The 26,911-nt window shown below is 43.2% G+C and overlaps 1 protein-coding gene across 1 annotated transcript in view; it reads right to left on the bottom strand.

Annotated features, from left to right (window-relative positions):
- Nucleotides 1-6,572: 6,572 nt before the first annotated feature.
- Nucleotides 6,573-26,911, bottom strand: part of GRTP1 (growth hormone regulated TBC protein 1) — a 50,991-nt gene continuing 30,652 nt past the window's right edge. Inside the window, exons 6-8 of the mRNA XM_065406653.1 lie at nucleotides 15,991-16,163; nucleotides 14,984-15,169; nucleotides 6,573-7,054 (exon numbers count right to left, since the gene is read on the bottom strand). Coding sequence (XP_065262725.1) covers nucleotides 6,950-7,054; nucleotides 14,984-15,169; nucleotides 15,991-16,163 — 464 coding nt within the window. The 3' untranslated portion in view covers nucleotides 6,573-6,949. The remainder of the gene's footprint in view (nucleotides 7,055-14,983; nucleotides 15,170-15,990; nucleotides 16,164-26,911) is intronic.

Here is a 26,911-nt window from a genome sequence, read left to right as displayed (position 1 = left end):
ATAGTGTCAATACCTTTCTACACAACATTGCTCTTGCTTTTTAAAAAAAAAAATCTGATCAAATAATGAGGCTGCCTATACCACTCCCTCCTCACTTTAAAAGAGTCAGACTTTACGGGTAGGTGTTCTCTTTCATCGGCGATATTACACCCTGGGCTAGCATGCCAGCTGAACTTTGCTGAAAGTAGCACTGGCGAGGTGGTGGCATGGGCTGCTGCACAGGCTAGCAATGCCTGTACCTAGTCAGGGTCATTGCCAGGTTTGTGATGCCATCGCTTCACTGACACTTCTAGCTGCACTAGCTAGAACAAAACTAGGGCTTTAGTCCCACTTCTCCTTGCAGTGTACATATACCCATAAACCCTGAACCTCAGTATACCCAGCAGCTTTACACAAACTAAACTAGCATTTGTAACTGACCGATCACACACCACTGTTATGCTAAGTAACATTGAAAGGACTGGATTACTACTCCAAGGAGTAGTATGGTACTGTAGGGGTCTGAGAATAGCTTGACTTTCTACATTTTTTCTCTGGCAGGAAGATGGCCAGAAATATTTAAGAGGAGATGTATCCACTGCATAGGTGGAATCCTTTGCCATTTGGGAATGGCTGGCAATGTGTAAAAACTAGCTCTGATCTGCTTGAATGTAGTGAGTTGCATCACTGGCCTGCATTTCTCCTCCTACCGAGGGGCATAAAATCCTCACATTGTGCAGGCCCATCCCTCTTTCAGTGGAGGCTGATGCCTGCAGCAGGAGCAAGTAGGTTGTACTAGCAGGTGCTGAGGTCTTGCAACACAGTTCTCCCTTGGGCCTGTGTGTATATGTTTGTATATATACATACATGTGGGTGTGTATTTTTATTTTTTTTTAAAGAGTTGGAAACTGTTCATTCTTCCCCAGTTCAAGGTTGGGTTTGAGCCAACTAGAAACTCCTATTTTATAAATGAAGTCTGAAAGATACTGTCTGGGCAACTGAGGTTGTGTAGCAAACAAAATGTGGGAAGAGGCAGAAATTATCACTCAGCTGCACCAGTGCTGCCTCTTGCAAAGGAAGCTAGGATTGGGGACAAAGGGGTTGTTTCTAATGCACTACTATGCTACCACTTGTTATCAGCCTAGTCACTTGCCTACCTCTATTAGGCTCTCAAAACCAGCATTAACACCCCCTCTGCCAGCACTCCACCCTAAAAGTGTAAAACATCTGCTTTACAGTTTAATACACTCAAACACTTTGCACAGGATTCTACAATGGGCTTCCTGTGTTTACATGCTTTACACACTAACATCAGTGTTCTTAATCTGTATTCTGCTTTACCTATTGAGTGGGAGTGGTAATGCTTTGAAGAGGTCAATCAATATTCCTACAGGGCCAATGCAGAATACTGAAGACTCAAACCTGCCAGTATGTGGTGGAGAGAGGCTTTCCATCTCACAGCCATTTCATGGTAACTTCACAACATATTCCCTGTATACATTATGAAGAGACAGGGCTCTAAGGGTGAAAGGAAAAGCCACAGTCTCAGGATGTGCAAGAAAACAAAACTTTTTTTTTTAAAGTGCTTAGTATTAAGTCCACTGGAGGCAGTTGTCTAAAGGACCACAACATTACATCCAGTGGAGCAGGATACATAGGACAAGTACCACAGCATCTGGTTGAATCTGACTTTAGCTCAGTTAAGCTTACCTAAAAGTCAAAGCAATACTACAAGAGAAACAGGCAAAATAACTGGTAAATGCTATTCCTGTCTGTTGCAAGTGAGTATTACAGTTAATGCACTGGTAGGTTGCAATGGCAAATGACATTGTAGTCAATCTGGAACAGACCCAGCCTTTCCAGAAAAATATCCCGTGGAATTTAGAGCAGAGGGATCACTGAGTAACACTACTGTTGAGCTGGGGGAGTAAGGACAAGCCTACACCTTCTTGCAATGGGGGTTAGCACTTCCAGGGAAGAAAATAAGGTAAGATGATATCAAAAGGAAAAGTATCAGGAAAATCATAAGATTTTTGCAGCTCTGCCCTAGGTTCAAAGGTAGTAGTGAGGCCTGTTGCTTAGGATACACACATTTAGGTCTAGACTGAGAAAGTATCATCAATGCATCTAGGAAGGAAGGAAACTTGCCATTTAATACATCCTGTTAACTACTGGAATAGAACACAGTTAAAGCTTGAAGTCCAATGAGCCACCTGCTGAGACTACACTGGGACCTGTATTGTATACAAGAGTTAGAGGAATCTCCCCTGCCTGTGCCTACACTGCTCTGGTGCCAAGTCTTACAACAGCCCACGCTAACCCTCTCCTACTTTGCTCCCTAGCATCAGTCCATCTGAAACCTGGGAGGTTTGAGTTCAGTCTCACACTAACCACACCCACTTTGAAGTACCTACACCTTACAATGCTAATGAAGCTGCTGATTCACACCATATTCTCTCAAATACAGTAAAAGGAAGTTCTTCAAGTGATGGTCCCTATATGTAATCCAGTTGCAGGTGTGCCCTGGACCAGAGCTGGAAGGCTTTCCTAGCACATACTGCATGGCTGGGTTAACAGTCAGTCTCCCCTCCGCCTCTGCACTGAGGTTATAATAGACTATGCAGGTTGACACCTCTTCTGTTCCCTCTTACCACTGCAAGGCCTGAGTCAGAACCCATTTGCCTTCACACTCGTAGCCTTTTCACTAAGGGCATGTCAATACTACAAGCTTAAGTCAACCTATGTTAGGTCAACTTAGCCACTGCAATAATTACTGGGGTGGTTCATGTCCACATTACCCTCCTGTCAGTGCTGCACATCCTCACCAGCAGCACTGACTTAAGAAGGGCAGTTGGGGGATGGGGGCTGAGAGCCCAGGCTCTTAGCTCTACGTGCTGCCCCCGGGCTCCTGGGTCCCAGCAGGAAACAGAGCCAGGGCAGTTGAGCTCCAGCTGGAATCTCTCATTGTCCCCAGGGTGACAGCTCCACCTGTGAAATTGACAAGAATGACAGCCAACAGAAGCAACCTGGAGTGTCTACATGGACACTGCATCACCCTAACTACACCAACATAACCCTCCTGGATGTGGAGTTATTATGGCTGTGTAGTAGAACACTTGCATCAGCAGGAGCAAGGCTTGAGATAAGCTGCTTTAGGTCAACTTGACTCAGTAGTGTAGAGCAGGCCTAAGAAAGTAATCTATTCCCTTGGGTCTAGTTTAACTATGCTGAAAAAAACACCAAACAAGAGTGTATATAGTACATGTACATGTAGTTAATTGCTAATCAGAGACACTCCCTCTCCATAGACTGTGTTCCAGGTTCTAAAAACTGTATTTCGTGCCTGTGCTCGTTCTCCATGAGCAATGAGCCCTAGAGCTGTCGGTATTGCCTCAGGGACGCTTATATCACCACTCACTGTGCAATCTGTATGTCTTTCCTGCCCCACACTTGGGAGGCACAGGATCATCATCTCAGGATATATCTCAAGGAGGAAGCCATAGGACCGCATGCCCATGCTGAGCTGGGACTGTCAGAACCGGCAGTGCAGTATCCATCCCAGCACTTCCCACACCCCGCATTTGGCCCCACTGGCACTCCCAGACAAGCCCAGACATGAGAGTAGGAAGCACTCTCATGGGCATAGAATCAAGTCCCCAGATTGGGCTGCTTCTAAGCGCAGTGTTTCCTCCCTGAGCCATGCCAGGTTGGGTGAGATGTCATGCACCAGCACCCAAGCTTGTCTGCCTCAAAGGTAAAGCAAAACACAAAAAGGATCTATGGGTACTGTCAGTAACCCCAGTACCTGCCCATGTGGAGCGATCCCTTGCACAGGCTCCGCCTGTCCCACCACCTCCACGCCCTTCGGTATATCCAGCCCACAGACTCCATCTCAGTCACTCTTCATGCTCTAGTGCCCTCCCTGGGTGTCTGCATCAACGAGAAGTCAGTGCTTATGCCTACACAGATGATCAACTTCTTCAGGGCATGGCTCAACTCAATTGCAGCACGGGCCTTCCAGCCGACCGCTTTGCAACACTGATAGCCATAGGTGACGGACTTATGCCACAACCCTCGCACTGCAGTCTGCTGTTGCCTCTCCCTCCTCGGGCATATGGTGGCCTGCACCTACGTGACACTGCATGCATGTCTTCACACGCATTGCCTCCAACTGTGGTTCCTCTCCCTTTACAGACAGCACATGGACCATCTGGAGGCAAGTCGTTGTCACCCAAACAATTTTGGCTTCCCTCACCTAGTGAACTGACGCCTCCAAAGTTTGGTCAGCACCCCATTCACCTCCCCCATCCTGCAGGCCATCACAACGGACACATCCCTTGCGGGATCGGGGGGGCTACCCAGACCATCACATGGCACAGGGCATCTGTACACTGCGAGAGGCCAAAATCCACATAAACGTCCTAGAAGTGTGGGCAGTTCATTTAGCATGCCAGGCGTTTCTTCCTCTGATCCAATCACAGCACAGTCAACTACTCTCAGACACTATAGCAGTGATTGTCCACATCAACAAACAGGGTGACGCCAAGGCTCCATTCCTCTGTTCAGGGTCCATCCACCTTTGGAACTGGTGCATCAAACACCACGTGATTCTCCAAGCCACGCACCTCCTGGCCACCCAAAATTCCCTGGCCGACGCACTCAGCAGGACTCCCTACCTCAACTGCGAGTGGGAACTCAGTGATGTCACTCTCCGCTACCTCTTCCGCACATGGGATCTCTTCGCCACTCGCAAAAACTGCAAGTTACCTCTAGTCATGGGGGAGGACTTGGGCGACGTGCTTCTCCTATCCTGGACGGGTGACCTCAGCTACGCCTTTCCCCCTCTCCCATTCTGCTCCTCAAGTCCTCCGCAAGATTCACCAGGACCGAGAGCTGTAATACTCATAGCCCTGTTCTGGCCCAGTCAGTTTTGGTTCACAGACCTCCTCAGACTCTCCGCCCGCACAACATTCCCAGATCTTCTCACACAAGATCGGGGGAAGAGTCAATCTGAGCATCCCAATCCAGATCCTCTTCACCTCATAGCCTGGTTTTGGATGGGGCTCGAGGGCAGACAGAACATGCTCCACCCCGATGCGACACATCTTTACCCGAAGCAGGAGGGCATCCATCAGGGCCTGCTACTGAGCTAAATGGAAACATTTCACCACTTGTGCTCGCTGTCATCACTATCATCTGAGTGAGATATCCCTACCTATCCTCCTCCATTACCTCCTCAAGCTCAAAAAGTCAGGCCTTGCACTCAGCTCTATGCGGCTCCACCTGGCAGCACTTAGTGCCTTTCTCCCAGCAATTGATGGCTCCTTGGCCTTTACGCACCCTACCACCACCCATTTTAGGAAAGGTCTCCTCAATACCTTCCCCCCAGCACTGAAACCCACACCCCTGTGGGACCTTAATCTTGTTCTATCTGCCCTCACAAAGCCACCCTTTGAGACACTAGCAACGTGCTCCCTCTCCCACCTCTCCATGAAGGTAATGTTCTTAGTAGCCGTACCTCGGCTGGACAGGCCAGCGAACTAGCAGCCATGATGGTTGCTCCCCCTCCCCCACCACACACACACACACACACACACACACACACACACACACACCGTATTCCACAAGGATAAAGTTTCCTTACGGCTTCACTCTAAGTTCCTCCCAAAGGTGGTGTCAGAGTTCCACCTCAATCAGTCCGTTCACCTCCCTGTCTTCCGTCCCAAACCGCACACCTCCCATGCAGACAGGAGCCTTCACTCTCTCAACGTCCGTCGTGCACTAGCATTCTACCTCCATAGGACCCATGCCTTTCGAGCATCCACAAAACTCCTTGTAGCCATTGCCAACCGGTCCAAGGCCAAGCACGGGGGGGAGGGATAGCTCAGTGGTTTGAGCATTGGCCTTCTAAACCTAGGGTTGTGAGTTCAATCCTTGAGGGGGCCACTTAGGGATCTGGGGCAAAAATCAGTACTTGGTCCTGCTAGTGAAGGCAGGGGGCTGGACTTGATGAGCGTTCAAGGTCCCTTCCATCTCTACGAGACATGTATATCTCCATATATTAATTACCCCTACGGCGACTTAGAGGTGGGACTGCAGTCCCTAGCTAACAGCACCAGGGTTGAGTGCAGGCTGCTATTCCTTCCCTGTGACTTATTCTTGAGTTCAGATTTTCACTCTCTATGCCTGCCTGTATGCTCCTGTCCTTCACTCCCACCCTTTCCTCTTTTATCTGTTCAGCCCCCCTACCAACTCTTCCACCTGGTGGTCTGGTGAAAATATCAGGCCACTGCTCCATTGGTATGTATTGGTGCTAGACTATTTCAGTTTTTTTAATGCTTCTAGGAAGCAGCCAACACACTGCAGGCCAGCACCAAGGGAAGAGTGAGAAAAGAGAAAGGAAGGTAGTCCAGAGGGAAGCCGCGAGCAGACATGTAGTGGCAAGTACAGGTAAGATAAGCAGCTAAGAGCAGTTCATATTAGGGAAGACTGAGATAGTGGGGCTGTTCATTTTCTGAGAAGGCCTGTCACTGCCAGACACTGGGAGTCAGATACCAAGGTACGTATAACAACACTGAACTCTATAAAACAGATTTCGACAAATAAATAGAATTTATTTTGTACAAATGGCTGTGGTTTTATGATTAATATACAGAATTGTACATATAGCTCTATCCAGCTATTTACTCAGACATTACAAAATGCCCTGAAGAAAAACAAGGGTAGTGACTTTTTAAAGAAGTATCCCACATTGGTCACATTCTACTCTGATAATATTCTAAACCATTTGTAAAAGGTTCAAGTTACCAGATTACTGACAGAGTACAAAATGTTTACAACACTTACTTGAAAGGCAGGAAAAAATTGGTCAAGTGTCAATTGACACTCATGGAAAGTTTAGAAATTGTGCTTCCGTCAGTGCAATGAAAGTAGAGGAATGTGTTAATTTCTGTGGTAACTATCCATCTATTTAAATATTGTTGGTTGATCCCTGAGCAACCAGCTTTGCTCTACAAGTCTCTCGAAGTTTGTTAACTGTTGCCATGGACAAGCTTCCAGGTTCTGTAAATATTTTCTAAAACAAAGAATAGTTAGTTAAAAACATGATCCCAGACAAAGTGTATGAAAGTCTTCCTAGATTTCACCTACAGATGAAAGGAGCATTAATGAAATGCTTAGGTCCCTCATGTAAATATCAGCACATAGCACTGTTTAGGACTCTTCAGCCATAGATCAGAGTGCTTTTGTAAGGTGGATAAGTATTATCAGCTGCAAAGTTAGGAACAGAACCTAAGTCTCCTGACTCCAAACTACTCACAGTTATCCAGAAGATCTTAATTAGTGGCAACATTCAAGGTAAGTGTGAAAATAAAATTCCAAATAATGTAGTTAATTCTGAGATACGTTCCGTAGTAAGACAATAAGCCAACTGAAACCATATTATGTTGTCCTTAATTTTACACACTGCAATTCTGCCATACACTATAAAGTTTCTTGATGGTTCTATAATGAGTAGCTCAGTACTGAACATAGACGTGTCGGGCTGGAAGGGACCTCAAGAGATCCACAAGTTCCGCCCCCTGCACTGAGACTGAGCCAAATGAACCTAGACCACCCAGGACACGTGTTTGTCCAACCTATTCTAAAAAACCTCCAGTGATGACAAAATTTATTGGAAGACTAATCCAGAGCTTAACTACCTTACAGTTAGGAAAAACTTTCTAATATCTAACCTAGATCTCTCTTGCTGCAGATTAAGCCCATTACTTTCTGTCCTACATTCAGTGGCCATGGAGAGCAATTGATCAATGTCCTCTTTATAACAGCCCTTAACATATTTGAAGATTTATCAGGACCCCCCTCAGTCTTTAATCAAGACTAAACATGCCCAGGTTTTCTAAATCTTATATCGTTTTTGTCGCTCTCCTCTGGACTATCTCCAATTTGTCCACATCTTTCCTTAAGTGTGGCACCCAGAACGGGACACAGTACTCCAGCTGAGGCCTCATCAGGGCCAAGTAGAGTGGGACAATTACTTCCCATGTCTTACATACAACACTCCTAACGATATTAGCCTTTTTCACAACTGTCGCACATTGTTGCTTCATATCAGTGTGATCCACTATAACGCCCAGGCCCTTTTCAGCAGTACTACTGCCCAAGCAATTATTCCCCAACTGGTAGCTGTGCATTTGATTTTTGAACATGTATCTAAATTCATCAAAGCCAAACTGTAAATAAAACCAAATCCATTTTATGTAAAAATAAACAGTAATCTGGGCTCCGTGGTTCAATTTAGATCTTTTCACTATGGCGTTTCTACCCCATTTTTACTATAAAACACTGTACATTTACTCCTGCCCTAAACTATACTTTTAGGGAAGTGTTATGCAAAGACATTGTTACAGAAGGGGCATAACATGATTCAAGACAGAAATAATATTTCATATGCTAGCAAACATACACAATAGTTGTTGCTTCAACTGCATTGTGAGCTCTAAAGACACAGTAGTCAAACATGAGCTGGCTTAAACATATTTAATAACATAAAAAATTTTGTCTCATAGCCCACATCAGCCTTCAAACTGTTCAAACGGGTCATTTATAAGCTTGCCACAGATATGGCATTGTATTCCTTTAGAAACAGTTACCTGTTTTGAATAGGGAGAAGGAAAAATGAGAAGCCCACAGAATTGAGCTATGAACTCTAAGTAAACCTTAAAAACCATGCTGCAAGTTTTGTTCAGCGCCATGGTGAGGATGTTTGTATGGCATTATACCTCAAAATAAAAAACAGTTACTCCTCTGCAGTAACTCTTGTTCTTTGAGATGTGTTCTGTGTGTATACGTTCCACTTTAGTTGTGTGCCCAATGCACTCAAGTCACAGACTTTTGCCAGCAATACCAGTAGGTGGCACATGCGCCCCTGTTCTTCTCATGCACCCAGCCAAGAGCATAAAGGGGGGGAGTTTGTTCCTTCCCACCACCTGTGAAACACTGGACAAAATAGTGGGAAAGGAGGGAGGGTTGTGGAAGGTGTATGTGCACAACACATCTCAAAGAATAACAGGTACTGTACAGGTAAGTAACCATTTTTGGTGTATTGTGCACATATATATTCACTTTGGGAAGTTACAAAGTCACCTAAACAGGTGGTGGGATTTCAGATCACTGGAAGAGAGAGACTGCAGCACTAACTTGCCAAAGCTGGCATTGTCTCAAGAGGCTTGAGTGATGGGATAACGTCTTGAAAAAGAGTCCAAAGACAACCACGTTGCTGATATGCAGATGCCTGTAATGGGTACATTACTCAGGAAGGCTGAAGAAGCAAACTGAGCTCTGGTAGAATAAGCCATTCTTCTTCTCCTTCGAGTGATTGTTCATAGCAATTTCAATTAGGTGTGTGCGTGCCGTATGCACAGTCGTCGGAAAGTTTTTCCCCTAGCAGCACCCATCGGATTGGCTGTGGAGCCCCCTGGAATGGCACCTCCATGGAGCTCAATACATGACCCTGCTGACCCAGTGCCTCTTCAGTTTTTTCTTACCACTGACGGTCGTTGGAACTGCAGTGACTTGCATAGCAAGCTCTCCTCGTTTCCCCAGCCTTTCAGTTTAGTGTAGTTTAGAGTTATCCCTAGTCTAGTCAAGTTTAGTTTAAATAGTTTTCTGTTGTTACAACAGGTAGTTGTTGGAGTGGGGTTTGCCCCTCCACCCCAACCGCGTTCTCCCCTTGGGGACTCAGGGTATGCCTAAGTCCCAGGGGTTCAAATCCTGCAAATCCGGTAACAAGCCCATGCTGACGGGGACCCCCACAACGCTTGTGTAAAGTGCCTGGGGGAAGCACACCAAGCGGACAAGTGCAGGATTTGTAAAGGATTTCGCCCCAGAACAAAAAAGGAGTGAGACTTTCACCTCAAGCAGCTTCTTATGGAGGAGGCACTTAGACCGCAACCCGCATCGGCGCAGCAAGACCCAGCACCAAGCTCATCGATGCGCATTGCCCCCGTGGCAGTGGCAGAAGCGGCACCACTGAAGGACTGTGGGAGAGACCAGCGTTACCGCCGCTCACCGGTGGGAACGGCCCAGCACTGGTCCCATTCCCCAGCGCAGAAGCGGCACCACAAGCAGGAAAGGAGCAGATCTCCAACTCCGAGACCCACCCCTTCAGAGCCAGCCAATGGGGCGCGTCCCAGGGAGGAGCACCCAGTGCCGAGAACTTTGGAGCCAGCAATGCCGACTTTGGCCCTGCAAGGGGGACAGTCGGGTCCGGTGCCGTTGGACTCCCCGAGCCAGGTGATTGAGGAGGTGGAACTGCTGTTCACCCTAGACACCTTTGAGGCTGCAAGGGACCTCACTGCCATGACAGCACCACGGTCCCCGGTCCTTCAAGCCAAGCCTCCAGTACCACAACGTGTGGCACCGTCTCAATGCTTTGTCCTTCAGCACCGCCGGTGGAGGCAAGATATAACTCGGACTCGTGGCACCGACCAGACTCGCGGCACCTGTCGCACTTGCAGCACCTGTCCAGGTTGCACCAGTGCTCCCAATCGGGACACTGATCCTCATGCCAATCTCCGTCGCCCAGCAGGTCCCGCTCACGGCACCAGTCGTCCCACAGGTCCACGTCCCCACGCAGACCCTGCTCGCGGCACTACTCCCCAGCCTCGTGGCACCGCTCGGCACCACCCTGGCCATCACGGTCCCAATCCCATCTTTAGACTCGGAGGCAGGGTCCAGATAATTGGAGCGGGGCCGCACCGGTCGGATCGTGGAAGGCCTGACATGGGGGCAAGGCCATGGCCTGCGCAGTAGCAGGGACCAGCACAGTGGCCATTTTGGACCCCTTGGGCATTCTACCAGGCCCAGGGCCCCCACTCCAAGGGTTCCCGTTTGGCGGTCTCCGAACCAAGGGTGCCGGAGGCATCGGCCAGTCGTCCCACTCATAGGGGTGCTGAGGTGGTGCCGGTCACACTACCTCCGCTGGAACCAACCCCAGTGCCCGAGCCAGACCCAGGGGTGGTTGGCCCTGTAATAGAGTCAGGACAGAAGGCCCCTGGGGACCAAGAGGGTCAGGAGGACCCTGTTCCCCCATTAGCCTCCTCGTCATCCTCCCCCGACGAGGCGGTTGTGGGCACCTCCGCCTCGGGGCCGCCCCCCATAGACAGCCATGCCTACCAGGACCTCCTTTGCAGGGTGATGCAAAATATGGGCCTGCAGACCGAGGAGGTGGTGGAGTCGGAGGACCCTATGGTTGACATCTTGGCCCCAGAAGGCCTGTCGAGGGTGGCGCTACCCCTCATTAAAACTATACAGGCCAACGCAAACACCATTTGGCAGACCCCGGCCTCCATCCAACCCACTGCAAAGGGTGTGGAGAGGAAGTATTTCATCCCCTTTAAGGGGTACAAATACCTCTTCACACACCCGCAGCCCTGCTCATGGGTGGTGGCTGCGGTAAATGAGAGAGAGGGGCAGGAGCAACAGGCCCCAACACCTAAGTCAAAGGACGCCAAGCACCTGGATTTGTTCGGGTGCAAAATGTACTCCATGGGGGGTCTGCAACTCAGGATTGCCAACCAGCAGGCAATTCTGAGTAGATACAGCTTCAACTCCTGGAACTCGATGCTGAAATTTAAGGAGCTAGTGCCAATAAAGTCCAGGGAGGTGTTTGGAGTAATAGTTGAGGAAGGTAAGGCGGTGGCACAGACCTCTTTACAGGCCTCACTGGACGCTGCGAACTCAGCGGTGCGCACCTTGTCCTCTGGTATCGCCATGAGGCGTAGCTCATGGCTACAGGCCTCGGGACTCCCGCCCGAGGTTCAACAGACCATGCAGGACCTGCCTTTTGATGGGGCAGGCCCGTTTGCGGAGCAAAAGGACTCCAGGCTGCATAGCCTAAAAGATTCTAGGGCTACTATGAAATCACAGGGTATGCACACCCCCGCAACACAACAAACATTTTAAGCCTCAGCAATAGCAGCAGCGCTCCTATCCCCCTCGGCCAAGGCAGGACTTTTATAGGAGAAGGGGCAGGAATGGCAGGCGCAAGCCTTCCCAACCCCTGCCCGGGCAGGTCCAGGGCCCGACCAAACCATCGTCGGGCTCAAAGCAGGCCTTTTGAAGGTGCACCATCTCATATTTGACCAGAAACTGAATAGATTGGTTCATGTGGAAAGCTGACATCACCTTTGGCATGAACTTAGGATGTGGCCTGAGAGAAACCTTATCCTTATAAAAGACTAGCAGAGCTTCCAACTCCAAAACACTTGCGGCAGAAATAACTGCCACTAGAATGCAATTTTCATAGATGACAGAGAGAGTGGCATAGCCACCATGGTTTCAGAGGGGGAAACCCATTAATTTGGATAGGACAAGGTTAAGACCCCATGCTGGTACTGGGTGAGATACTAGAAGGTAGACATTGACTAAACCTATCAAAAATATGGACACAGAGGACAAGGAAAAAAAAAAAAAACCAACAACAGAAAAACCCTGTAACGGTGGATGAACCACAGATAAGGACACTAAGTAAAACTCTTACAGAGCTGATTGAAATGCCAGATACTTACTACATTTGAAGTTATCTAGTTCTAGTATATGACTAGCATCCATGCAGTGGGGTGATGGGTGCTGAGATTGCACCCAAACAGAAAATCTCTTCCACTTTTGGCATAGTAGAATCTTTGGTCCTAGTAGAATCTTTCCTGCTGTTTAGCAGATAGCCTGGACATCTCCAGAGCAGCTTCTCGTGATCATTTAGCCAGAGTTCATCCACGCAGTAAGGTTCCCCTGGCAGAGGAGGAGCACTTTTAAGAGATTCGGAGTCCGTCTGTTCATAGTCAGGGTCTGGTTCTGACATTGGATGTACAGATGTCATGGCCTCCTTCATCAGATGGTCTTTTAAATGGCAGTGTCTCTGCTTTGTCATTCTACTGGGGAGGGAGGTACAAATTGGGCATTTGTCCCTCACATGCCCACCCCCTAAGCATCTTTTGTGTCTATCCGTAACAGGGAACACAGCCCTGCGTAGGGCGCAAGGTTTGAAATCCATGGGTTTCTTCACAATAAACTCCCAGGATTTAGTCTAAAACTAAACTAGCTAAACTAAAACTAAGAACTAACTAAACTAACACTAGTATAAACAACTGGTATAAACAGAAGTATAAACAGAAAGAGATTCCTAGAAAGCTAGATGAACTGTTAGCAAAGCACTGGGGAGCTCAGACTCTTGCCATGGGCGATAAGAAGGAAGTGAGAGGGAGGCGGTGGACACGCTCCTTTTATGCTCTCAGCAGGGCATATGAGGATAGCGGAGGTGCATGCGCCACCTAGTGGTACTGCTGGTGAAAGTCTCTCACTTGAGTGCAGTGGGCACCCCCCCACACCCCTCTAAAGCGGAATGTAATGTGCACAATCATACAAATATATTTAAAGCATTGAACTGTCACTGAATCCACTACTGCAGGGTCTACATTACTGAAAAATCCAAGCACTCATGTGACAATGGCAGTGCGAAGGCCTAATTTAAATACTCATAGGCAATTATAGTGTCTTAAGAGCCAGTTCATCCCAACTAAATAAGCAACTCCAGAGGACAGACTTGACACAAACAGCAACGTGGCTAATTTTTCCTACAGCAATAGGACGATGAGGTAGCTTTCCTTAGATCACCCACTCCAGGGTGCCCTCCAAACACAGGGTCTAATATTCCTCAATTGAAATCTATACAGCTACCAATGAAGAGGGGGCAAAAGGACAAAAAATATTTCAATACTGACATGTGCTTCTACCTCTCTCTGCAGTGATATTCTCAAGGCAGCTGGAAAGGCTGCTAATATCACTTGACAACAGCAATGTTTTTAACAAGATTCTTCTGCAGTATTGCTGAACAAAAGTGTTTGTGGGAGTCAGTGAATGACTCAGGAACTTTCATTTAGATTCTGGTCTTTCGCTTCCTTAAAAACTAAGTTGTATTTATTTATGAGCATTTCTGTGGTGCTTATCAGCACATTATCCAAGTGCCTCACAAACACAAATAAATTAATCTTTGTTGTCCCCATTTTTACAGATGGGAAAACCAAGAAACAGTTTAAGTGACTTGTCCAAGGGGAAGTGTGTGGCAAAATTGGGAAGGGAATTGGGCATTGGGCTCTGAACTCTGTCTTAAATACAGAATTGTTCTGGGGACATACGTAAATTGGTAGGATGTGATTAGTGTACCCAGAGAGATTGACAGCAGAGGTGCGTAAAAGTCGTAACAAACCTCTTCTCATTCATGATTTAAAAAAAAATATTTTGTGGCATTTCTGTTATTGGAGCTTATTTGCTTCACTCAGGTTTCAGTCTTCTATAAAACTGCAAATCCAAAACTCTGGGCACCCCCGCCTTACATTGACAATAATTTCCAAGAATAATCCTTGGCCTGCAGCATATGAGCAGTTTGTTGTGAGATTTTACGTTCTAAACACCAGACATTTTGAATGGACAGACCATGTGGTGGTATGGTTTTGTGCCTTGACTAAGTGTATTCTTGGAATCTCATTGCTGGTGTGAATGCTTGTGGAAAAAAATAAAAATTTCTCTTTGATCATTCTGGAGCAGTCACTTAAAATTCACCACTGAAAACTCATTTGCTTGGAATATTTACAGAAATCAAAACAGAATCAACCCACAATTTACTGAATTGTTTCGGGGATTTGCCATCCATATTTGTCCTGCTCACATTGGCACAAAGTGGGAGGAATCTCATTTAGTATAATGCAGGTGATGTAAATGAATGGTTGGTTACATATAGGTTTACAGGTCATTTCTTTGAAATAGCTTCTTAAAGTTTAAGACAAGTACATTGCCAAGTACAAAGTTCGTTTATACCAGAAGTGCTGTTCAGCCTTTTGAAAATGCACATGGATGCAACTCTCAAATTTTAGTCACCTTTTGGGCCCTTCAAAGTCTATTTGGTTTCATAGCTTTTACCTGTCCTGCATTGTAAACTGGAAACACTTACCTGCATAAAGGTGTGGCACTCTGTTACAAATGTCCCTCTGGTGATCTGCTTAAACTTATCACAAATGTCGGGGAGATTTGTGGCTTCCAAAATAAAAGCTTGGTGTTGCTTAATTAATGCTAAGGCCACACGAAAGATGATTTTTGATCCCTCATAGAATAAACAGTCCCAAATTCGGAGAACAGTCTGTAGAAGAAGAAAGCTGTTAGAAAGGTTACCTTGCTGCTTTGTAGTCAGTAATGGTTATTAAGGCATTATCAGTGGGATAATGATCTAACATATCAGTTACCAGGCAAATCACACCTTAAACCCCTTTTTGTCCCTCCTCCAGTACACCCCTCAGGTCAGAGGACTGGCTTGCTGTACCTCACTCTGGGTGGAAACCCAGTCTAACTACTTCTAGACTGGATCGCTGAGCTGTAGCCCATTTCCTCACCTTATTAGCCCAACAGGCCCACTGGGTTTGGTACCTGTGATTCCTCCAGGAACCTGCAACAGGGGTTGATTAGTGACTCAAAACCAGCTTCTTCAAAACAAAGCATTATTTATTCATTCACCCGAAGGTGCATAGCTCACAGAGCAAAGGGTCTATATGGCATATATCCTCTTAACTAATCCTAAATCTTTCCTTGCCAGCTTTGGTAAATTCCCCTCAGCTGGGGGAAGCAGACTGTCCTGTTCTGTCTGTGTGTGTCTCCTTGATGCTCCCTGGGTTTTTGGTCCGGAAAGAATAAAGCTTGCCAGAGTAGTGGAGCCAAGCAAGGGGTATTCCCCTAATTAATGGTACCCCTATTGTTTCCTGGGGACTCTTGGTATACCTTATTATAACCCCTCATCTTTGCCATTTTTCATTTCCTGTTAGTTTCTCTCTCACAGAGCTCTATGCGTTCAGGCAGGAGAATACCACACAGGTAACCTGAGGAACATATGACATTTTTAAAAAATACTGCACATAACTCCCCTGTTGTCCTCTCATGTATATTAAAATATCTTCAAGTTATACTTACCTCTACTGGAAGAATGTCAATAAACAAGCATATAAACCAGCGTGACACTATCAGAGTCCACATGACACCATGTCTATCCATTAACTCTGCCACTGCTGGAACTTTCTTTCTCACAAGTTCTCCAAGGACCTCCTGATCGGTCTTCAACCCCATCATTGCTGGACTATAATAATCTTTAGAGGACGAAAACAAAAATTTGTCAGAAACCAGTTTGAAAACTCCATAACATTAATTTGTGAATTTCCTGTAAAGTTTAAGGTACTGAAGTTATAAATCACTTTAACCATTTGAGCCCTGAGCACATGAGTTAAATAAATTACACTGAGGAAAAAGGGTATTTGCATCCTCGGCTCATCAACTCTGCCTCAGCAACCTCTGATCCCTCCACACAAAAAATTACTTCCTGCAAGTCTGCCACAACCACCTCCCTATCCCAACTCCTTAACAGTTCATTCCTCAGCTTTGCTAAATGTTTTTGTAACCCCAGCCACAGCTGATCGTTCCCAATCCAAGCAGAAGGAGCAGTTAAAGCCAATTTGGGGGGTGGTAGCTACCCCCATCTAAACTAGAAACCTAAAAAAGCCTGTGTGCACGTATGCAGACACATACGTGTGTGTGTATATTCTATTAAAGAGAGTTAGTGTTCATAGGCACGGGTCTGACAAGACCTCAGTTATTAGTATTATTCACTCATAGCACAAAACAAGCGCACCAACTGGTAATGCAAGCATCTCACTGTGCCTTCATTTAAAACTTCATGGGATAAGAGGATTGAGAGTTAAGTCTTCATGTCATTTTTGTTGGTCTCTGCCAAGACTCCCAAACACACAGGACAAGGACAGAGATGGTTTAAGTGAAAATGAAGCAATAAGGGGGAGAAAAACCCACTAGCCTTAAATAATTTTATAACCCTATCAGCCCCTACACAGTAGATTTCTAAGTATCCTTGAGAAGCTCAGAGGCAGCAGAGGAACACAACACAAATTTCCACCTGCAGAAATCTGAATTCTAGAATAGCAAATTATAATGGAGATTTTATTATTATTAATTATTAAGTTTAAAATGTGTGCTAGGCACTTTACAAAGACTTACACAAGCAACCTCACCCTCTCCTGCTTGCAACCCAATAATAATTCACTCTACATTTCTCATATCCAACTTCCAGAACCACTCTCATGGCACTACAAAGCACAACACATAACCTTTCAGACTCTAGCCCTTTATTTGTAATCTATAGTTTCTTCCTTCTCACCCAAAATTCACCTGCTCCTGCAGAAAGCTTTATCCATGTGCATTATTGCTACTATATACATCCCTTCAGTCTCCACTCTAGGATCAGCCATAGGAAAGCTCTGAGTACTAAAACAAAACAGTCAGTAAGATGTATATGGACCCCTCTGAAAATTCCAGCTGCCAGAGTGGAGTAAAAAGGAATGCAAGAAGCATCAAGTCTTATCACAGACAAATAGCCAATACAACAATTCTCTTCCTTCTTGTTTTATGCTTCTCTGACTCGTTTGCAACTTTTGTGACTTGGAACATAGGTAAAGAAAATAAATCAAAACACTTAAATGTACAGAAGCATTAGTTTTCTGTAAACCAGGAATTTAAAAAAATGCTACTTCAAAGAAAAGAAATAAGCACTTTAGCAATGGGAAAAGGAAGCAGGAAAACAAGCAACTCGCCCCAAGCAATTAAACACAAAGCAACTTCTCTTTTTGAGCATGTTTGAGATACAGGAACATTAAATAGACTCTAACCACTGGAGAGTGTAGTGGTACTGAAGTTCTACATGCTCTCTGCTATGTATTGGTGTGATCATCTGATATGCTGAAATCAACAGCAGCTGCTCTTTTCAATCTTTATGGTACTGCAACAAAAGGAATGTCAGGATCTCAGTGAGTGTCAGGCCACCAACCCAACTTGTTAGAAATGCCAGAGTAAAGTTAGATAAGTCATTCCTCAGCTACTGGGTCGTCTGAATTATAAACTGCTGATTAAACAGTTGCAGGGAAGCCTTGTTTAGATTAAAAATATATTATAAACTATAACTAAACTGTTACATAACAGTGCTACATGGCTGAGCAGTGTCTTCCTTTTCTAACTAGGGCAGCCTGGTTGTTCCTAATGTAACAGTTTCCATGCTGGCCTTCATAAGCAGAAATGGAATATTAAAAGTAAAATGAAGAGAGAGTTGCAAGACAACTGAAAAAAATAAAGATTCATAATTTTAAACAGACTTATATCACAGATTATCAAGCCTTTTCCAGGATATTATAGCCAATACAGAAAAGAAAAGCACATACTAGAAGTGTCAGGGCCTACGGTATTTATTTTTTGTATATCAAAATTGGGAGCACAGTATTCAAGTACAACCCAGAAGTGTTCCTGAAAGTTCCTTATGTAAAAAACTACCTATAGATTTTCAGTCATTTACAGTGATTTTTATGACACGTAATAGGTTGGTGAAAATGTAGCTTTGGTGCAGGGTGGATAAAAATCAATGGGTTTTTTTGATAAAATGCTTTTTGAGGAAAAAACCTATCTAAAGATAGTTTTAATTAAGATACATTATAGCTCAAAGATATCTCATCATGGAATAGGGATTATAAATTCTAATTCTATAGTATGAGACAATATATTCATGTAATGTTTAAGAAAAGTTTTGTAAATGAGTTCTAATAGTTCCTGGATTAGGGACCCAATTTTATGAGGTTCCAGGGGCTTCTGTATAGATTATTTAGGTTAATCTTTCTATCTACCCAATGGGACTCAGTGCTCAGTCTAGAAGATACCATCAGAGATGCTTAGTTTTGCAGTTCTCAAACTGTGGATTTGGGTCTCCAGAGATAACATGCTTGTTAACAGCAAAAACGTTGTTAAATAAATAAATAATATATAGTGGTGAGAAATAACAGACCTCAACCCTATTGTCCCTCTGCAATCCCTTACCTCTCTCTAAAAGGGCAAAGTTTCAAAAAGTTCAATGAATAGAAGATTGTTGGGGGCGGAATAAATCTGGACAAGGAGAAGAAGTCTGGAGATAAATGTGAGAAGGGAGGGACAGACAGTAGAAACAAAACTGAAACTGTTTGAGCAGCATATTCCAGAAGTCTTGAGGTCTTTCTGAGTGTAGCCTTCATTGATTTGAGATCTACCATACCATTCTCTCACTAGAAGGGAAAACCTATAATGGCAGCAGGCTGTAAAGGAGACCCAGTTTGGGTCTCATCTATCTCTGAGTTGTGAAGAATATGTATTAAGGTTATAACAACCAACAAGAATGCACTTTTATGTAGAAATCCATGATTAAATCGAGTCTTCCTGACTTGTGATTTAAATCAAATCAAATCCACCCTGCTTTGATGTTAACATTCTAATTCTAAAAAGATAGGGCATTAAAAGAATCAGCAGTTTGTCACAGTAAAGCCTAAATTCTATAGGTGAACTTTAGCGACCACAGAGTAGAGAGAGGTCTCCGCATACAGCCAACTGGACTATGCAGCAACAGATGCTCCATACAAAAGGTCCTCGGTTTTCACAGAATCATTTGGGTCACAGAGGACCTCTAGCAGGTCTTCTGTGACCCAAATGACCTTTTGCATCACAGCAGGATTAATCTCATTGTCCATGCCATCTTTGACAGATGGGCATCTAGTCTCACCACAGTGAAGGTGATTTTTCAAACTCTCTGCAGCTTGTTTCAGTGCTTAACTGTTTTCATGGTTATAAAAATTCCAATATTTAACCTAAATTGCTCTCCTATTTTGGCATGGTTTACTAATGAGAATTCATCCCTGGCCTTTTCTGTAAACATCCCGTCACATGCTTTTTAATAGTTCTGTCTCTTCTCCATTTCTCTTAACTTTTCCCCCATGTGCCTTATTTTCCAAACCTTCTATAATTTGCTGCTTCGCTCTGAACTCTCTCCAAGTCTTAAAAAAAAAAAAAAAAAAAAAAGTAATACATGAAACTAAACAGTATTTCAATGAAAGCCAAATTACACTTTATAAGCAGGGCACTACTATTTATAAAAGGCAATATAGCATTTGTCTTTCTGCACCACCACCACCCCACTATTATTTTGACAAATAATAATAAAACATCAATATAGCACTCACTACAATATTTAATCCTTCTGTGTACTACTACCCATATTACCCCATTATATATCATCTTATTCCTTCCTGTAAGAATAATTTATATTTACCCATAACCTATGTAATTGATGTTAAACTCTTTTTAAAGTTTATTATCCTTCCATATGTTAATATTGTACTCCAAAGTATTTGAAATTCCTCCTAGCTTTATACTTCCAAATTTCTTTAGCATACTCTCTTATTTGCCCTATAAGTAGTTTACAAAAATATTGATTAGCAAATGACCAGAATGGACCTCAGTCAAAATCTCCTCCCAATTTGATACAGGCACTAATTATACTATATTAGATTTTTTTTTTTTTAATTAACATATGGTATAATTTCACTAGGAGAATTAATCTTGATAGGTCTTCAGAAGACAAAGACATACTAGGCCATCTGGGTTCTTTATCCACTAAATTTTCACATGAAAGAAAGTAAGTTGCATGGTAAAATTTATTAGATAATGTTGCCTATTATTTTTCAACATTTCCCGTTTAGGTGCTGACAAATTCATCACTTTATTAACAATTCTAGGAATTTACTTGGTTTGAAGTTAAATTTACTGATCTGCAATTCATTCTCCCAACTTGTCTTAAAATACAAACATGATGTTTACCCTTTTTTCCAGCCCTCTGGGACCTCACCTGTCCTCCAGGAGTTCATGGTTCCAACACTGCAAATACTAGTAGTACTCTAGGGTGAGCTGTGGTAGGCCAATTTGATTTTAATACCTTCAGGTTAAACAGCTCTTAGCCAGCTCTTTCCCCATTTTGTCTAATGGGTTCTCTCTTTTCATTACTTACTGCAGGTATCTCATTACTAATTTAGGTAATTTTTACTGACTGTTTGACTTGCAACCACCATCAGAAGCTGCTAATCTTAAAGTTATGATGTAGTATAGTGCTCCCAACTGTCAAGACATCACCCAAATTCACTTCATTCACAGTGATCAAACACAGAGCCATCCACTTCATGCAGCATCTGTTCTTAATCAAAGATATAAAGTACTGATCCTGAGAACTGCTGAGTTCCCGTCGCTCCATTGGAGTTGTGGGGCTCATCACTTCTCAGGATAAAGATTTTTATGAGTAATAAAAAAATGTTGAAACCATCTTCACAAACTTCCCACACATTTTACCATTACTATATGGTGCTGGTATGTGTATTTAGACATACATTTGAGAGAGAGAGAGAGAGATCACTAAACAAGGGATGGTCCCAAGCTATTTTTTTTTAAGTGGTCGTGTTAATCCTGGGGTTTGGTGAACTATCAAAAAAAAATTTTTTTTTAATTGCAAAATGTTCTAGTCCAGTTAAGAATTTATAAAACAGTGGAAAGCTGCTTTAAATTGTATTTCATCTGTCCCTGTCATAATCATTTGTGTCTGCTTGAATCCTACAAGTAAAGTGTCCAATACAAAGTTGCTGAAGATGGAATTGCCTGCTAGTGCTATACAGCAGTAATGAGATTTGCAGGAAATAAGGATAAAGATTGTAAGGACTCTATGACCTTGTTCTCAGTTAGAAATAGATTAAGAAGATCCAAAAATAAAAAGCACTACATATAAAACTTTTATATCCTTAAATCACTAAGAGTGTGTGTGTGTGAGTGTGAGAGAGAGAGAATAAAAATGCTACTCCAAAAAGTAACTTGATACGAATTCAAAACTGTTGTGGACATGTTTGCAAAGAATACAAAGTTTCCACACAGAAACATTACAGGTGTTTAAACTATTACATGTATATTCCAAACACATACACATCACAGGAGCTTTGAGGCATCACTCATGTTCGGAATTTGAGGCAGTAGCCAACACCTGTGACAGTATTGTAGTTCTGTTGCATATCCTACATAATTTCTGATCATTATTTCAGATGTACATATCACCCCGAGACTGGGAGAAGACATGTCCAGCTATGTGGCATAGTTTTGATGCATGAAGTAATTAAGGAATTAAAATCAGGTTTTGCAGAAGACCTTAAAAGATTTTGTTCACAAGAATATTTTTACTATGTTCATGACAAAGGGGGAAAAAGCTACCACATTTTGGGATACTGAGCTATTTGAAAATGACCCCTGATGTGTGATTAGCAGATAATCTGATGCATAAGGTGCTCAGAACAGTATTTTAAGACTATATGCCATATGTAAGAGTCACAAACCACAGAGGTGCTAAGCACGAGCCTGATTTTTAGTCCTTGAACTAAGACTTACTATATTTCTTTCGTTTTGTGTAGCAATCCACCACAATAGACCACCTCTATTTCCAAACCTTTGCATGGGTAGGACTATGAAAGTTACTTTGAAAAACTACTACTACAAACTACCAATTACTAGATTCAGAAAGTGATCTGTAAAGTATTACTTATTACTTCTGTGTTTATTACCACCAAATTATTTGTCAGAATGATAAAAATCAAAGACAGATTACAAGTCATTCAGGTCACTTTCTAATGTTTATTCTAGTCTGTATGTTAACTAGTAACAGACTCCTAAATCCTGCCTCATTTAGAATTTTTCTATCATAACAAAAACAAGAAAGATAGATATTCAATGATCTCTTTGTTAAATGTAACAATTTTCAATTCACGCATCAGCTAGCTGGCTTCTCAAAGATGTCAGCACCCAGGCCTAACCTAAAAGGGTTCAACAGGGGAAGGTAGAGAAGTGTTGCAAATGAGAATAATTTGCTTTAACAACAGGTACTTGAAGAAACAAGAAAGGCTCTTGCCCTTCTCCTCCGACACTGAACATTTCTCTAAAATTTCCATTACGGAAATTCATTGTCACGGTTGTCCCATATTGTTATATCCACACTCTCCAGCCCTGGTTTTGGGTGTGTCCGATTTGTTTTACTGAGGTTGTGGTTAGTACATGCAGGACTCGCCACCCATCCCAAAATGGACAGGATCATCACAAAATTAAAAAGTTGTGTCTATCATTCCAAAACATTAGAGGAGTCTGTATTTAGTACCCGACCCCCCTTTTTATATTAATTATATTATATTATATATATATATACACACACACAGACACACACACACACACATACATACATACACACATACATACATAGTCCCTGCCTGTTTTACCAGAACAGGTGAGATTGGAGCTGGGGCTGCCTCTGCAACACTGAAAGAAGGCTGCTTGGTGCAGGGTAGGGGCTGCTGTTTGAGGCTGGACTTCCCTGCACTCCATATTCTGGGATCCAGGGAAGCACTTGGTGTCAGAGAGAATTAGCAGGAGGCAGTAATTGGCAGAAGTAGTGGAAATAAATTAGTTACTTTTTATGTAATGAAAAGAATAAGATCCCTCGAGGTTACATTTTTATAAGTAACTGCTTTAAAGTGGATAGGATTACATGTTACTGAAGATTGTGATCCATTACTTTAACAACCTGGCATTGAGAAACTTTCCTTTCTAAAACGATACCTCATAGCTCGAATAGAAGTTATAGGTTTGATGGAAGAATCACTGGGTGAAGTTCTACGGCCTGCGTTCTGTGCGGAGTCAGACTAGATGACAAAATAGTTCCTCTTGGCCTTAAAAAAAAATCTATTAATCTTGCTCATGCAGCTCCTACATGGCTTGCTCACTCACTGCAGCTCTCTGGTTGGCAATCCATGGCCTGCTTTGCCCAATATGGCACAGCAACGTTCCACTCCCTGATCAGCTGCATGGGAGCTGAATAAGTAATGCTCCAACACCATCATGTTTGAGAGGAAGTGGGAGAATCACAACAGGAAGGGGAGGAGGAAGACTTAAAAGTTGTCAACTCATGTGGCAATATTTGGGGTTTTACTTAAAGCTTCTTGAAGACATGTGATTCCGTGATAAAATCATCACAGCTGAGATTTTCTTTTTTAAGTAAGTTTCTAACTCTCTGGGTTGTGGAGACAAGCTTGAAAACAATGACCTGAATGCACCTGAAAGGCTTAAAACCTGGAAGGCAAATAAAAAGAACCCAAAGTTTGTTATATTTAAACAGTCTCATGATTTTTAAGAAAATCTCATGGGGGGGGGGTGTCTAACTCATTTTTGAACATTTGGGGTTGGCAGTACTGAGACTACGACTGAGACTACACAGACTAAATTAGCCATTTCTCCCTAAACAGCACAACAGAGAGGTGGAAGCCTTATATTTACATAGCTGCGTTGTGTATGCGCCTAAAAAAATACAGTCAGAGTATGTCATAAAAATGAAAAAAGCTAGGAAGTTGGCTTGCCTCCACATCCTCAGTAGTGCAGCACATACAGCCTGGTACAAGGACATAATAAATAAAATCACCCACACATTTTACAATGTGCCTGATTAATGATGTGCCAAGTTACTATACTTAGGCAAAGGGTGTTGTAAGGGATAAAGAATATAGCGTAATTTTCTACTCATTCCGAAATAAAGAGACATTCTATAGCTCAATGCTATAAGTGAACATTCTCCCAAAATGTTACACAAAAATACTAACCAAGATTCTCAATAAGGATTAGTTTTTAATTATGAATACTTTGAGGGGAGGTTAACGGTCAACTCCTTTTTAAACAACCATGTCCTACTGGAGAGGCAGAGAAGAGGTAGAGAAGATTGTTTATGATAAAGATAATAGAGTAAGAGAAAAGAAGGGAAAGATGAAATACAATTTGTTATATTATTTTTGTTTGCTGTAATAATCATGTCCAGGCTGAATTCTAAAGTCACCTCGCAGATATACAGAGTCAAAACAAAACCAATTTTATGTAGTAATGATATTTGCAAGCGTTACAGATATTGGAGAACATGACCTGCTGTTTTGACAAAGTCTACCTAGGATAATTCTAACCAGATTAATAAACCCACTTCTTTTCAAATAATTAAAGGTCTGAATTAAACTACTGAATTTAAATATACCAGTTACTCACGTCATTGCTATGTCCACGTCTAGTTTGATAAGTTTTGGCTACCTAAGCACTTGCAAATAGGTTGTACAAAGTTTAGGAAGGAAAGAGAGAAAGCAGATGCTCAGCGTCTCCTCCTCCATAAATGACATGAATAGCTCCTTTCCTAAACACAACGCTTTTCATAATACTGAGGAGCTGGCAGATACAAGGTTACACAGATTATTCACTCACTGGATGTTTCCAAATAGTCTGGCTTATCTCCAGCCACTGAGCCTGTGTCACTCATACAGTGTAAATAAGTGAACACTTTACAGTAAGAGAGTTTAGGGTCACCCAATTGCTAACTTCTGAAATTATGTTTAAGTAATTCATTCATAAATCATTTTAGTCTCGTACAGCATTTTAGCCTAAACTACCCAATTGACTGGAATTATTCAAAAACAATACAATTTAGCAAAAACTTCTTTATGTGCTTATAAAAGAGAGACAACTGCTCTTTTAATGAATTCACAGCTGTACAATTAAGTCTTAAGGACTGATGCCTTCTACTAAACAAGGATTTCTGGCTTTCTATGTTTGTTCATAGGATCCTGGAGGACAGCTATATTGTCAGTTAAATATCAAGTACAAGAAGATTACCTATTCTTAACATAGCTAAGTGAGAAATGCTGTGCTTCTAATCAGATTATTTTGTACTTAAAAATAACCCTACAAAGTTAAGTTTGCTTTACAAGAGTGCTATAGTCACACCGAGACATACACAGCATGCAGTGTTCTATAAAAGAGTTGGATGGAGGGATACAGTTTAAAATAGAAAGTTCAACACACATACACACTCGACTCTAGTTTGAAATTTGGTGACTGAAACCAGTCCAGTTCTTCAAACTCTTATTATGTAGCAAAGTAACACAATCCACTTATTTCAAGATTAAAGAAGCAATCAACAGAATTAATTTTAATCTCAAAATACCAGTTTCCAAATATAGCAGGTACAAGTGAGATTTCATTACCAGCAGCAAGAGAGAAAACCTAGTATATTAAAGACTTCTAGCAAATCAGATAGATAATCCATAAAACGATGAATAAAGTTCCTACATGATGCTTGATTCTCCTAACTTCTCTTTGGTGGTAAATAACTAATAATTTCTAATACATATAAGTGGACAAAAGTTACATTACATACTGCATAACAAGTTCCTCATAGTCTTCCATAACACTGAGCACAAACATGTCATTTATGTATAAACTATATTTACATCAATTCAGTAGCATCTATTGCTAACAGTTTAAATTTATACAAAATAATAACTGACCCAACCACATTGTGAAACAGTAAAACAGTTTTGCAAAATTTTAAGTTACAAATATAATGAATCCCTAGTAAACCCTACCAATTACACAGCATTTCCCCAACTTTTGAAAGTTGAGCCCTCCTTCAGGAAAATGAAATTAATTACTCTATCACCACCCACTAACACCCCTTCAGCTCCTCCATCTATAGCAGAGGCGGGCAAACTATGGCCCGCGGGCCACATCCAGCCCGCGGGACCCTCCTGCCCGGCCCCTGAGCTCCTGGCTCAGGAGGCCAGCCCCCAGCCCCCTCCCCCATTGTTCCCCTTCCCTTGCAGCCTCAGCTCTGTGCTGCGCTGTGGCGTGGCTGGCTTCAGCCAGGCGGCGCGGCTGTAGCGCCGCCAGCCACTGGTGCTCCAGGCAGCGCAGTAAGGGGACAGGGGAGGTTGGATAGAGGGCAGGGGAGTTTGGGGTGTGGATAGGGGTCGGGGCGATCAGAGGGCAGGGAACGGGGGGGTTGAATGGAGGCAGGGGTCCCGGGGAGCAGTCAGGAAGGAGGGGGGGTTGGATGGGGCGGCAGGGAACAGTCAGGGGTGGGGGTTCTGGGGGCGGT

The sequence above is a fragment of the Emys orbicularis genome, chromosome 1, assembly GCF_028017835.1.
Source record: "Emys orbicularis isolate rEmyOrb1 chromosome 1, rEmyOrb1.hap1, whole genome shotgun sequence".
NCBI lineage: Eukaryota > Metazoa > Chordata > Testudines > Emydidae > Emys > Emys orbicularis.
The sequence above is the reverse complement of the archived record's forward strand: the minus strand, read 5'-3'. Positions and strand labels throughout refer to the sequence as shown.